Source organism: Rhinatrema bivittatum, chromosome 8 (genome assembly GCF_901001135.1).
Source record: "Rhinatrema bivittatum chromosome 8, aRhiBiv1.1, whole genome shotgun sequence".
NCBI classification, from domain to species: Eukaryota; Metazoa; Chordata; class Amphibia; order Gymnophiona; family Rhinatrematidae; genus Rhinatrema; species Rhinatrema bivittatum.
In genome coordinates, this window is record NC_042622.1 from 105021698 (window position 1) to 105036272 (window position 14575).

The following is a 14575-nucleotide window of genomic DNA, read 5'->3' on the forward strand; positions in this document are numbered from 1 at the left end:
ATACTATTATTATTTTCTTACTGCAAGATTGGCAGACCCTGCTCTATGCAATTTGGCAGATATATTCTTGCTAATTACACAATTTAAGTGGGCACTTCATCCTTTCTTAATCATTTACCTTATGTCCCTATTGCTTCTCCTTAAAGGAGTCTAGTTTACATATCAGATGGGGCTATGGCATCCTCACAGAATCTGGCTCCCCACCATGCATGTTTGAGTCTCTGCCAAGTTATCAGAGCTCATCCCCTATGGCTCTGTCAAAACTTGCACTCAAAGATGGACCCATCGTTATCCATTTTTCTTTGAGGTCTCCATAGCGTATGTATTTCTGCATGAGCTCGCTTTAGCCCCTGGGGACATGTGCTATTCAGCTAAGTAGATAGAAATGTGCTTGGTGGATCCCTTAGGTCAGGCAATTTAAGGATACCATATTCCACTTCAATTATTGTTGCATGTTACACATCCTGCATAATACATTGCTCGAGTTCCAGGATGGGGGCTTAGACAGGCACATGGCAACATACAGCAGGTCCTAGCATTTTGAATGGCAGCAATAGCATATCTTGGTGACAAGCTGCAATTATCCTCCTTTGATTTCAAAGGCACTGTGCTATCTCTGCAGTAGTATGGCAATGATGTTACTATTTCTGAAGGTTGGCACAATCCACAATTTTCCTCTTGTGGTTTACTATTGCATGCAGCTACAGTATCCTTATGTCTTCCCAAATTGTATGACCATAAACCTTGTTGGAATTTACAGTTTAGGCAGGATTATGCATATTCATGATATGCCAGCTAGGTTGGTGGGGTGCCCATAGTAAGTGAGGTATCACTACCTTGGGCTTGTGGAGGGGTTGACCATGTCCTCTGGTGCACACAGCATATGCAATGTTTGAAAGCTGGACAAGCAAAGAATAACAGGCAAAGTGATATTCTCATGATACATTGCATCGGTGGGTGGGAGCGAGATGAGTTGCATGTCAAGTTCTTGGCTTTGATGGCCAGGATTGTCCTGTGTACCACCCTAAAATTATGTTGGCATGCCAATTGAGTGACTCCTGCTCTTTTATGGACCAGGGCCTCATTGCATCTCAGAGAACTTCATCGGTGATCAAGGATCAAGCTGCAGGGTAAACTGTGGGGTGAGGCTTCAATGGCTCTGCATCCCCAATGATGCTACACTGCTGTAGCATGATACTATGGAGCATGTATAGAACTGGGGTGAGGCATTGATGGCCCTGCGCTCTCAACAGCATTATGTTGCTGTAACATGAGCATATGGAGTATTTGGCAAATTGGAATTTAGCTCCATCCCTAGCGATGGAGAATGTTAGCTATTAGTAATAAATGTGTTATAATTGAATGGTTGTATGTAATTGAGTTGTATGTACTAAACTATGCTGCGGACATATCCATCCAATAAAGGTCTTCTTTGCAAATATTGGTGTGACAGAATTGTCTCTTACAAATGCTATAGGAGCAGTTGGGGATGTGTGTATGTGTGTGTGGGGGGGGGGGGGGGGGGGCGGATGGGGTCATGGTGAAAAATGAATGGGTAGGTCAGAGGAGGTAGCCATATGTACCCGAGACAGTTGTGTGCACACTATATGCATTGAGCCCTGAGCAATTTTATAACAGCCACCTACGTACATAAAATTTTGTTTTAATGTGCATGAACGGCTTCACAAATTCAGCCCTAAATGCTTACCTGACCAAGCTATTTCAACTTGTTAGGCTGAATCAAGGATCAAATCTGAGAATCACAGATGTATACTTTTCATTAGTAAACACATGCTGAAAATCTGCACGCTGGCTGGGCAGCACAGATTAGGTGCGTTCACATTAGTGCTGTGCCTGATATGTACATACAGACAGACAGAAGGCCAGACACGGTGAAGTTAATAGGCACATTTTTTCTTTCATTATGAAATTCAGCTAAAAATGGTTCTCTCATGCACATTACTGAAAAACAGAATTCACTAATGCTACTGGCTGGATTTGCACAGTAATAGTATCACTGGCTATCACAATGCACCATTGACGGTCTGAAGATACAAGGCAGCCCTTGTTTAATTTAAACTTGCAGCTTGATGGGTTGTTTTTAATGCATGCAGATATATTTGCATTGGATTCCCTAGTAAATCATGCTTTCATCTACACAGCAAGTTTATAGTCCTGTTGGCCTTAAAACAAAGACACTGACCATTACACGCTCCATAAAGTATGCGGCAAGAGCAGAGTTATAACCCCCTCTGGCTCATGCAAATCATCGGCATAATGTCAGAGAGTACAGGGCCTGTCATGATTTGAAATTGTACAAAACTCAGAGAGACATACATAAATAACCAACATAAAAAGAGAAATCAGCTTACTGCCCAGGTTTTTGTCAGCCTGAAAATAGGTGCGCTCTGCAGCGCTGAAACCACGGACATGAGGGAGTGAAGGTTGTTCAGCTCTAGAAGTTTCTGAAAAAGACAGAATGAAACAGGTTTTATTTTGGGTTGTTTTTTTAGCAAGATCAGAGCTTATGTAGTTCTCTTTGAACATAGAAGTGCAGTTACTTACAAAGCAAGTTCATTTCTTTTTTACATTTTTATCAAATATATGATAAAATTATTCTCCCAGTGGTACTTCTTTCATAATAAACAAAAGAGGGACACAATTTTCTTGGAAAAAGATCTGTTACCAAAGGACTTGTCTGCTATACCAAATCCTGTACCAGATTAATTTCATGGGACAAGACTTTTTTCTGTTACAACTGAGATCAGTTACAAAGAGGTTTATTAAGAAGATGTTTGGTACTTTTAAATGAAAATAACTTTAAGTAACATACTAATGAGTAACAACATAGTAAAAGTTGGCAAAAAGAGACCAACTGGTCCATCCAGTCTGCCCAATTGTTCTGTCTACACTGCTAAGGACATATCCCAGCTCCCAGATGTAGAAACTTGACCGCTGTACTCCTTATCTAAGTCAGTTTCAGTTCTCTTCCTCATTGGTTCTTCACCATCTTGGGTAGATGCGACATCAGCAGGAAGTCTAAATGTAGCACCTTGTGTACAAATAAGGTTGTACATGCAACATTTTTACAGAGCTCACATCCTGTATAAACGTTTATACATCAAGAATCAAAGGCAATAGTTTTTACTATACAGTAACTGCTGGTTAAACTGAGAGATAAGTGGAGACACTGATGGAAGTCATGCAGGATTTTTCTCTGTATATAAAACTAGGATTAGAATCGAACTGTCTAGTCTCCTAGTCCTCTGTGTCCAGGCAACTCAATGACACTTCTTTTCCATTTATAATCTAATGAAATCAAATGACAATATTTAATTATACAGCACACATATTATTCTTTATGCATCAAAAACAACTATAAGATTTGGTGCCAGTGTGGAGGCCTTAAGTTTCTCTAAAATGCACAGCAAATACATTAAAAGCTAAAGAATGCAATGTATTTGCAATCCATGTGCTAGTCTGGTAATGAGCCACGTAGGTATGTTTAAAATAAGCTTCACGTTAACGTCTCATAAGCACAATTTAATAGAATTTAATTTTTTATTTATGTTTCGCCTTTCATAATTGAGTAAAAACACTAGGAATCGGATGATCAAGAGTAGCCCTTTATTATAACGCCCGACTCTGGCCGAGTTTCGCTCATAGAGCTGCCTCAGGGGCAACTAAAAATGAATAAATATATCAGTATTAAAATTTGAAACAACACAAAATCAAACGCATTTAAAATGTAACTGAACATCAAATTGGTGTAGACAGAAAAAACCAATTTGATGTTCAGTTACATTTTAAATGCGTTTGATTTTTATCCATGAGTCTATATAGTCATACATGTATTTTAATATTTATGTTTCAGAGTCTGTACATCTATACATGTATTTTATTTATTTACGCTTGTATAGATATACATATAGGCATTGATTTATTTCAAGTTTGTACACTTATACATGTATTTTATTTTATGATTTGAGTATGTACACCTATACATGTATTTTATGTTTTTATTGTTTTGAATTATTTAATTGTGTTGTTTCAAATTTTAATATTGATATATTTATTCATTTTTAGTTGCCCCTGCGGCAGCTCTATGAGCGAAACTCGGCCAGAATCGGGCGTTATAATAAAGGGCTACTCTTGATCATCCGATTCCTAGTGTTTTTACTCTAATACAGCCAACTGGATCGGCTTCCGCTTTGCTTTTTGGGTCCATGCCTTTTATAATTGGTCAGCCACTTCATTCAGGTATTGTAGTTATTTCCCTGTTCTCAGAGGGCTTACAATCTTAGGCTGAATTTTCAAAAGGATTTACATGCATAAAACTGGGGTTTACGTGAATAAATGGACTTTTGAAAATTGCCCAGGAAGGCTGTGCATGCAAAAGTATATGCGTAACTCACGCACGTATTTTTAAATTTACACCTGCTCTACTTTAGCCCTGCATGCACAGTTTTAAAATTACCCTCTAACTGGCTAACTTTAAAGGGAACGCATGTGCGCCCTATAAACGCGCAGATTGGCACGCGAGCAGAGATACGCTTAATTTTATATTGTATGTGCAAAACATTTAAAATATCCCTGCCGCGTGTGTGTGTGCGTGTATGTGTGCATCCTTTACACACGTACTCGCACAACTGACCATATTTTGGGGGGGGGGGGGGGAGAGTCTCTGTAGGAGAGACACTCTGTATAGCTCCCACTGTACGAGGGGCACTTTCAGCTCAGTGGGGCTTTTGTGGAGGCAGTGTTACAATGGTCTACAGACCCTTTATGCCCTAGGCAGAATACTGTAACACCGCCCCCCCCTCAAAACCTACTCTGAGTTCCCCCCCCCCTCCAGTGTTCTTAAAACACAAAATCTCCAGTCTTGCTCCTCAGGACCAGCAGTAAAATTACGCAGGTAACCTGCTAACGTGCGCCATGATCAGCTTTTGCAAAATTCGGGGTTACGAGCATTGAGTCTGGGCCCTACCCCGGAACAACCATCTCCCCGCCCCTTTTCCACCTCTTATGCTTGACACATGAACAGGTATGTACACGCGTACTTCCCAACTTCTTAAAATTCCTGTTGCTTGCATGCAGCCCGCATACCTGCATATGTGATTGTTTTTGGGCAAGCAACACTTTTAAAATCTACCTTTCTGTTTGCACCTGAGGCAATGGAGGGTAACTTGAACTCTGGCTTTCCTGGCTCTCAACCCCACTGCTCTAACCACTTGGCCACTCCATCGTTCCACAAGGTGGCAGAGGTACCCTACATATAGCAGCCATGGTTATAAACCAAACATCAAGTATGAGGTGCATAACATTTTCTGAAAACAGTCCCCTTAGTTTTGGAGGCTGTTTGGATTATTGAAAAGCTAAGTGGTAAGAAAAAGGAGGGGACTTGGGTGTTGAATTAAGTTTGGGACTTGTAAGAAACAAAGATAAGATGACAAAGACTGGAATGGCCTACAAGGTAGGGGGAAGTCAGCACTGTAACAGAATTTAAACATGTCTGGGACCGATACAGAAAACAGATAATGGAACGAAGGTAAAACATTGTGGGAAAGACCTGGGAGGGAGCTGATGTTGATTCAAGTATGGGAATTTATATGCTCATCTACCCAAAGTAGTAGAAAACTGAAGAACACCACAATTGGGCATATCGGATAGGCCAGTTGCTGATCATCTGTCATCTTCCCGTTACTGAAGATAAGACAAATCATTGAAATTAAAACATACTGCAGATCAATTTTCAGTTTTTTTGTAAATTCTTGAGTAGTACCTTAAAGGTGAAATTTTCAAATGGTTGCATGTGTAAAAGTAATCACATATATGTATAAACAGCATATACTCACATATAGAAACATAGAAATGATGGCAGAAGAAGAGCAAACGGCCCATCAAGTCTGCCCAGCAAGCTACGCACTTTATCCATTTTTTTTCCCTTTTTCTCTCTCCCACCTGTTACTATTGGCTTCCAGTACCCTCCAGCCCTAATTCCCCTCCACCCAATTTAGAGAGCAGCTCTGTATCTGCATCCAAGTGACATCCAGCTCAATTAGGGGTAGCAACCGCTGTAACAAGCAGGCCACCCCCTTGCCCCATACTCTTACCCACCCCTGTTTTTATTTTTTTGTTTTGTTTTTTTTTTTTTTGGAAATAGCAGCCCTCCATCCTTCCGCTCCGTGAAGGTGGAACACCAACTACTGGCCACTGGCATCCCGCTCCGTGAATGCCTCTGTGGCTACAGTGTTTGAATGCCACTGTGGCTACTACCGCTCCGTGCAGTGTTTGAATGCCGCTGTGGCTACTGCCGCTCCGTGCAGTGTTTGAATGTCTCCACTTTATTCACGCCCTCTAGACTTGATGGATCCACAGTGTTTATCCCACTCCACTTTGAAGTCGTTCACAGTTTTAGACTTCACCACTTCCTCCGGAAGGGCATTCCAGGCATCCACCACCCTTTCCGTGAAGAAATACTTCCTGACATTGGTTCTTAGTCTTCCTCCCTGGAGCCTCAGCTCGTGACCTCTGGTTCTGCTGATTTTTTTTCTGACGAAAAGGTTTGTCGTTGTCTTTGGATCATTAAAGTTTTTCAAGTATCTGAAAGTCTGAATCATATCACCACTGCTCCTCCTTTCCTCCAGGGAGTACATATTTAGATTCTTCATCTCTCCTCGTACGTCATCCGATGAAGACCCTCCACCTTCCTGGTCGCCCTTCTCTGTACCGCTTCCATCTTGTCCTTGTCTCTTTGTAGATACGGTCTCCAGAACTGAACACAGTACTCCAGGTGTGGCCTCACCAAGGATCTGTACAAGGGGATAATCACTTCCCTTTTCTTACTCGATATTCCTCTCTCTATGCATCCCAGCATTCTTCTGGCTTTTGCTATCGCTATATGATACAAAATGCATGTGTAAGTAAGGGTACATGAGTAAATCTTTGCGTGTATAAAAGGGGCAGACCAGGGGCATTTTGGGGTGAGCCCAATATATACAAGAGTAAATTACTATTTTATAAACAATTTATGCAAATACATTTTATAGCTTCCTCACTTATATTTACACCTGTTCTATATCTGGAGGAAAGTGACTTCAAACATCTTTAAAGTGAAATACTGATTGTACAGGGGTCTGGGTGAAATGGAAGGAGTTGAGGCTAAAGAGCCAGGAAGGTCTCAATGAACTGCAGATGGACTGAACGAATTGGTACACTAATAGGTAAAACTAATAATTTTGTTGCCGCAAGCATGTTAGAAAATCTCCCTACTTACGAGCATAAAAGCTGACTTAACGGGGGTAAATGCTTGTAAATTATGTTGGCAAAATCTCCATGTGCATATTTTTAAAGTTAGATGTAAAAATTAGGGATGTGAATCGTGCTTCTGATGATTGAAAATATCGTATGATATTTTCAAAGTTGTCAGAAATCGGGGGCTCCCCGAAACCAATAGGAAAAACCCACGAAATTGTTCGTGGGGTTCTCTTATTGTTTTGGGGGAGGGCAGGAAAAACGGCACACCAAAACAATCCCTAAACCCACCCCGACCCTTTAAAACTGATCCCTTAGCTTCCGCCACCCTCCCAAACCCCCCCAAAACTTTTTACAAGTACCTGGTGGTCCAGTGGAAGTCCCGGGAGCGATCTCCCGCTCTCGGGCCGTCAGCTGCCACTAATCAAAATGGCGCCAATGGCCCTTTGCCCTTATCATGTGACAGGGTATCCGTGTCATTGGCCGGCCCCTGTCACATGGTAGGAGTAATGGACGGCCGGCGCCATCTTTAAAAATGGTGCAGGCCATCCAGTGCTCCTACCATGTGACAGGGGCCGGCCAATGGCACAGATACCCTGTCACATGGTAAGGGCAAAGGGGCATCGGCGCCATTTTGATTAGTGGCAGCCGAAGGCCCGAGAGCGGGAGATCGCTCTCGGGACTTCCACTGGACCACCTGGTACTTGTAAAAAGTTTTGGGGGGGTTCGGGAGGGTGGGGGAAGCTAAGGGATCAGTTTTAAAGGGTCAGGGTGGGTTTTTTGTTTATCAGCTCGGGCGCAGCCGATAAACAAAACCGCAATTGGGCCGCACGAAAAAAAATTAACGATGTGAATCAGAACCAGAATTGGAACCGATTCCAGTTCCGATTCACATCTCTAGTAAAAATATGCGAGTATAGTAGTTGTATGCTACTTATCCAGATAAGCTCTGATTTATCCAGCTACATCTTGAAAGCAGCACTTATTTGGACAAGTTCCGACTTATGTGGCTAAATAGCAGCAAGGTTGCTACTTACCTGGATAAGTCTTAAAATGCCACTTATCCGGCTAAGTCAGATGGCAGTATGTGTCTAAAAAAGTGCTACTTATCCAGGTATCTAACTTAGCTAGATAAGTGGCGCTATTTAGCCAGCTAAATCAGATCTTAGCTGGATAAGTCAGAATTTATCCAGATAAGTGCAATATGTGTTCACATGTTGTTTTTTTTATATGCGTGCACATATTGCAGGGTGCATTTATGCATATTTTATATCATGCATATATCATATACAAGCAGACTGCAAAATAGAGGAGTAGATTTTTGCGTGACCATATGCACTTGTATATGGGCCACGCACAGCTGTTTCAAAGTTATCCTGTTAGTGTTGTGCTAAAGCAAACTTTCAATCATTTAAAGGTGAATTTTTAAAACATTGCATACATAAAATATAGCATGTATGCACTTAAGTAGTCTATATTTGTGCATTCCATATTTAATAAAAGTTGACAATATGCGTGTATGTTCACTTTCGCGCACACATATGTGTGTAAAAAAGGCATGGTCTAAGGATGCTCCAGAGTGGAGCTAACTTATGCGTGTAAGTTGCTATTTTAAAAGACACATGTACATTCCAACTTACTCATATTTTTACACCTGCTAAGTATCTGGTATTAGTGATATTAAACATGTTTAATATCAAGAAAGCCTTTCCGGACCCTTACTGATTCTCCTACACTAAATACAACAAGACTGATCATCTTCCGTTAAACTAATATAGTCATTAACAACCTCCGCAAAGTTCTACCTCTTGTTAAACTTCTATCTTCCTCTTCTTTTACTCCCAGTTAGAATCATCCCTGTTTTATTGTAACTTCTTCTTCTGAGCACTTGTTATAATTTGTTATAATTTATTATAAGTTGTAATGTATACATTCAAGTTATAGTTTTGTATTGCTCACCCCTTGTTTTATGTAAACCGACATGATACAAACTCCGTGAATGCCGGTATAGAAAAATCACACATACATACATACATAAATAAATAAATAAATAAATAAATAAAAATGTTCACTGAGTAATACTGACAGGATAAGAGGTCTGGGTGGTCTGGGATGAAGAGCAAGGAGGGTCTCAATGACTTGAAGAAGGACTGGGCAAATTGGTGGACTAATTAGTAAAATGGTTAATTTCCTCAACATGCACATGTTTTAAAATCGGCTGACTTATGCCTGTAAATCGGGATTTATACGAGTACTTCCTAGTTTACTTTCACACGTAAAATATAAGCATGTATATTTGTAAAATAGGTGGGTAAAGTATACACATTTAATCCATTGATATATGTGGTTTCAACGCATTGCATTTATTCGCATGTAAACCTATGTATGCTCGTATATTAAGTGGTAGAATTACATATATTTTATTAAATAAGCACATATCATATGCGCATATTGTAAAATACTATAGCAAATATGCGCACAGCCACATACACACATATATGCCGCCTTGCGCAGTTGTTTTAAAGTTTTCCTCATACTGTATATTGTTAAAAAGTAAATAAACATTTTTTACAGCCCAGTTAATTTTGGGTGAGCGGTAGTCTTTTCTTCTCTGCATGCATAAATGATTTTACTTTTCACAATAATTTCCTGGCCATATTCTTGAAACACATTGTAACAATGTACTGATGGGTAATTTTGAAAACAGGGTGCCAGAAATATAAAATGTAACCATTTGCACTCATCAAGATGTGCAAGCAATGTGCCAGAAAAAAAGCTAAATAAAACATTTTATTAAGATGCTGTAATCTGTTTTAGAAGACAGGACACTCTCTCTTCTGTAACAGCTTAACACTGCAGGCTGGAGCCACAGTCATCAAACCACAAAACTTTAAACTGCTTCCAAAACAACTGAGAACATTTGCCATGAGGGGCTTATCTTCCAAAATAAGATTCCTACAGCAGCTTGCCAACAAAAAGGAAGAAAGTTAACATACCTTCACACAACAAAATACTTAAAAAGAGAGGCTTTCATTTTAGGAAATTTTAAGTACTGCAAACTATGAAGACCAAGCCTGCCCTGATTTAACATTTCACTTTAGTCTTCATAAAAATAGAAATTCCTTCATGCATGTGGGAAGTTCCTTCATCTGAAAGACCCTTCCCCCAGCCTGGCAAATGATCTAGACTCTAGACTAGAGGCTGGTGAGTACACACAATCCTTGGTCCATAAGAGCAGAAACAACCAGAGATAAGATATTCTGGTGTGCAATGTATCCAATAAGCTACTGTTCCCTGGCAGCACTAAACTCCCTTCCAATGTCCAAGAGACCACTTTCTTGGAACCTTCTACTGAGAACACATCTCTTTACTCAGACTTATCCCACTAGCTGATTCTGTCTTTGGGATTCATTATCACCTCCTCTGTGACTCCTGAATATTATTTTGTCCTTACTTTGTTGTAAGGTGCCGTATAGAGGGTAACTTTCTAACAGCCCACATAGCAGTTCTCTGTGTGTACACTGCATATTGATTTTTGAAATATCATTCACATGTTTATAACAGGGTTTTGTGTGTACATGACTTTGAAAATCACACCCATAAAAACAATCTCTAAATTAATATAATTATATTTGCCTATATAGTTATTAGTGTCACATTAGCAAAAGGGATTCTACAGAGAGCAACTGACAAAGATTTCAAATGATAGTCAAGACGGTTGCCATCTTTTGGTCTACAACAACTAGTTTCCATAGAAATCTGGCAACACTCTCTTTTATTCCTCCCTCTACTCATTCCTCCTTCTATCACCCCTTCCTCTCCTCACACACACAGTCTTTCTTTTCATTTACTTCACTTTCTCTTAACACGCTCTTCAAACTTTTGTATGTTCCCAAGACTACTACTCTCCTATTCCTACTTCCATCCTGCTGAAAAACATTGAGACAGTATTCCCCTTTGTCTATCTCTGCTTAATGCTATTTCTTCTGGCACACTCCCCAATTCTTAAGACAGCTGTGATTTGTCTGACTCTGCAAACACCTTCTTTAGACACTGACTCAGTCTCCAACTATGTTGCTGCTCACCCTTTTTCTCCAAGACCCTAACTCATATAATCTTGCATCAAATCCTCATATTCTGTCTCTCTACTAATGCTCTTGATCCTTTCCAGTCTGGGTTTAGTCCTACTCACGTTATAGAAACTTTCCTCCATTTATTCAACTACATTCACACTATGATTCACCCAATTCTCTCATCTGCTTTAGTCTTCCTCATTTTTCTGGTTCTGCCCTTTCTGAGTTCACCTTTTATCTCTCCAATTGATCCTTTAGGTTACTCGTTATTAATTTTTCTTCACTCTCTACTGGTATTCTCCAACGCTCTGTTCTAGGGTCCCTACTTTTCTCATTCTATAACAAATCTCCGTGCTTTTTAATGTTTTCTTTTTGGCTGTTTCTACTACTTTTAGTGACAATGTCCAAATATTTCTCATTATCGTAACCATCCACATCTGTGTCCTCCAGATTTTCATTATGTCTATCTGCCATGCTGCCTTGGTAAAACTGAAATATAATATACTCAGCATCTCATTTACCCTGCCCTAAGCCCCACCTCCACCCCATCCCATCTAATCTGAATGGTCTATCTACGCCTCATTTCTCAGCCTAAACAATTTAGCCAAGAGTCTCAAGGTAAGCATTGATCCTTCCTTTTTCCTTCACACTTACATGAACACGCTCTGCAGTACCCTCTTGGTTCTGCTCCACAGTATCTACAAGATATGCTCGTCTGTCCCTTTTGATGCTTGGAAGACTCTGTTCAATGTTTGTACAGCAATGCCCATGGCCAGTGCAAGGGTATTAGGAACCCTAGGAAAACTTTTCAGCTTTGTACCCTCCACCTCAACACACCTTCCTCACACACAATTTTACATGAAAAAGAACATTTAAAGCTCAGTCATCTGAGGTAACAATAAAATATGTATATATTTTCATGCACTGCTGAGGTGCCAAGCAGAAAACCCTGCAAAAAACCAAGAGATACTTGGAACCTATATAGTATTAGGCCTACTGTAATGCATCTTCGGCATGGGCATGGGCATGATCCTCAGAGAGCCACTCAAACAGCAACAATCCTACCTATGAAAGTTAATATTAAAAATATCACACCAGGCCTAAAATAGTAATAAATTCCCTATTAAGAAAACAGAACAATCCAAGCTGCTATAGATCCCTACATAGAAACTACACACTCACAGAAACTCTTCCTTCAGTTATACATGCAAACCCAGATAAACCCACAAATACAGAATAAAAAGACCATACAGCATAAACTGAAATTTACAGACAAAAACTGAACTAGAAACTGCAACAAGCCAAATTCTGTATGCACTGCAACAATGAATAAACCAGAAACATTACCATTCCTCATAAAACAAAATTAGTAAAACCATATCAATACAAAGAATAATTCAAAACAATGAATGAATAGAATAACATTCAATAATTAAAAACTCATATAAAAATCTTCCAAACATCAATAAAATATTTCAAAACAGATACATCAAATAACACTGAACAATTAAAATAAGGATTTTCAAAAATTCCCCGTTATCTATACTTTGGAACCTTTGATTTCCAGATGCCCTGAAATTGTCATGGATTAGCAGGCAGAGAGTAACTGGGATAGTTGTGCACATACATGCTCCCTTCTCATACACACACATGCTTTCTCTCACTCCCTCACATACATACATATATGCTCTCTCACTCTCCCACAAACAAGCACACATTCTCTCACTCTCCCAAACATGCTCTCTCACTCTCCCACACATGCTCTCTCACTCTTCCATACATATGCACTCTCACTTTTCCACACACAAACTCACATGCTCTCTCTCTCACTTTTCCACAGAAAGCATACATGCTGTCTCTCACTCACTTCCTCCTTGACTTAACAGGCAGCAACAGTCTCCTTCTTCAGTCCCTGTGGCCAAGGGAATGAATTCCGGCCACGGAGCAATGGACTACGTCTGGCAGGGTGCTCTCCTCCTTCTCCTAAGCAGTGCGGCCCTGCCAAAATCGACGGCATCGTAAGTGCAGCATTAGTAAGTGGAAAAGTAGTGTGGCCCCGCCAGAATCAGCAGCATTGCTAGCGGGGCCACGCTGCTTTTCCACATACTAAGGCAGCACTTACAACACCATCGATTTCAGCAAGGCCACGCTGCTTTTTCTTTCACTGAGGACCCACTGCCCGCAGTGCTCCCCTTGACATCTTTTGGTAGCGGTGCCTATGGCCATGGCCATATTGGCCATAGGCACGTTATGGTTCTGCTGTCTCTTATCATCTAGATTACTTTAACAGTCTCCTTGCTGGCTTCCCTGATGCTGCACTTTATCCTTTTCAACTTCTCCAGAATTCTGCTACCTATATTCTCTTATTTCCCTTGCCACTGCCATGTCACAACACTCCTCCTTTCCTCTGAATTCGTCCCCAGTACCAATTTCCATGCAAATTCAAATTGCTAATAATCATATATAAATACATTCATGATCTTTACCCCTCACTGACCTTTCTATCCACAAAGAATAGGGTACCTCTTGCTTAATTGCACCCTTCCTTTAATATTCAAAATGTCCCTATTCTCTCCACCGTTCTTTTCAAACCAAAAACTCCCTTCTTTTAGCCAGATGTCCCTACCACATAACTCCTCAGTCTCACAACTCTCTGCTTAGTTTTTCATACCATATTGATGCTTCATTTTGTTTTACTATTGTAAAGCTCTCCAGGTAGGATGCAACATAAAAGCTTTATATAAACAAATATAATAAATTAGAAGCTATAATTCTGATCTTAAAAATTATTATGCTTATTCTTACATATGTATTTTGTGCCTAAACAAATCAAGCAGTTAATGTACAACCTTGAAAAAACTGTCCAGCAAACAGCCCCATAGCAGGTCACAGCCTAGCAGGCTAGAGCAAGATTTTTCAGTGGGGATACATGAAAAGATCATGAGGGTATATACACAAGGACCTCCCCAGCTCTTTTCGCCATACTGCTGTTGCCATCACTATAGAGTTTTACTCCTGCAGCAGGAGCCAGTTGTCGGCCCCTCTATAGCAGCAGAAAAGGGTAATTGTTAGAGCAGCCTACCCGGTAGAACATGACTGACAGCATAAACTACAAGACTTTTGAAGGAGTGTGTATGTGCGCATTCATTCTTGCTGCATCTTCTTGCAGAGCAGCTAATGAAAGCCAGCACAATTGCCATGACTAAGTGGCAGGATTCCCATAAGGGCAGTGAGTGTGCAAACTTGCA

The 14575-nt window shown here is 40.3% G+C and overlaps 1 protein-coding gene across 8 annotated transcripts in view; it reads right to left on the bottom strand.

Annotated features, from left to right (window-relative positions):
* Window positions 1-14575, bottom strand: part of RALGPS1 (Ral GEF with PH domain and SH3 binding motif 1) — a 965034-nt gene that overhangs the window by 580089 nt on the left and 370370 nt on the right. For all 8 annotated transcript variants that reach the window (XM_029614240.1, XM_029614239.1, XM_029614238.1 and 5 more), the window contains one exon: window positions 2373-2465. In XM_029614240.1, the coding sequence (XP_029470100.1) occupies window positions 2373-2465 (93 nt within the window). The remainder of the gene's footprint in view (window positions 1-2372; window positions 2466-14575) is intronic.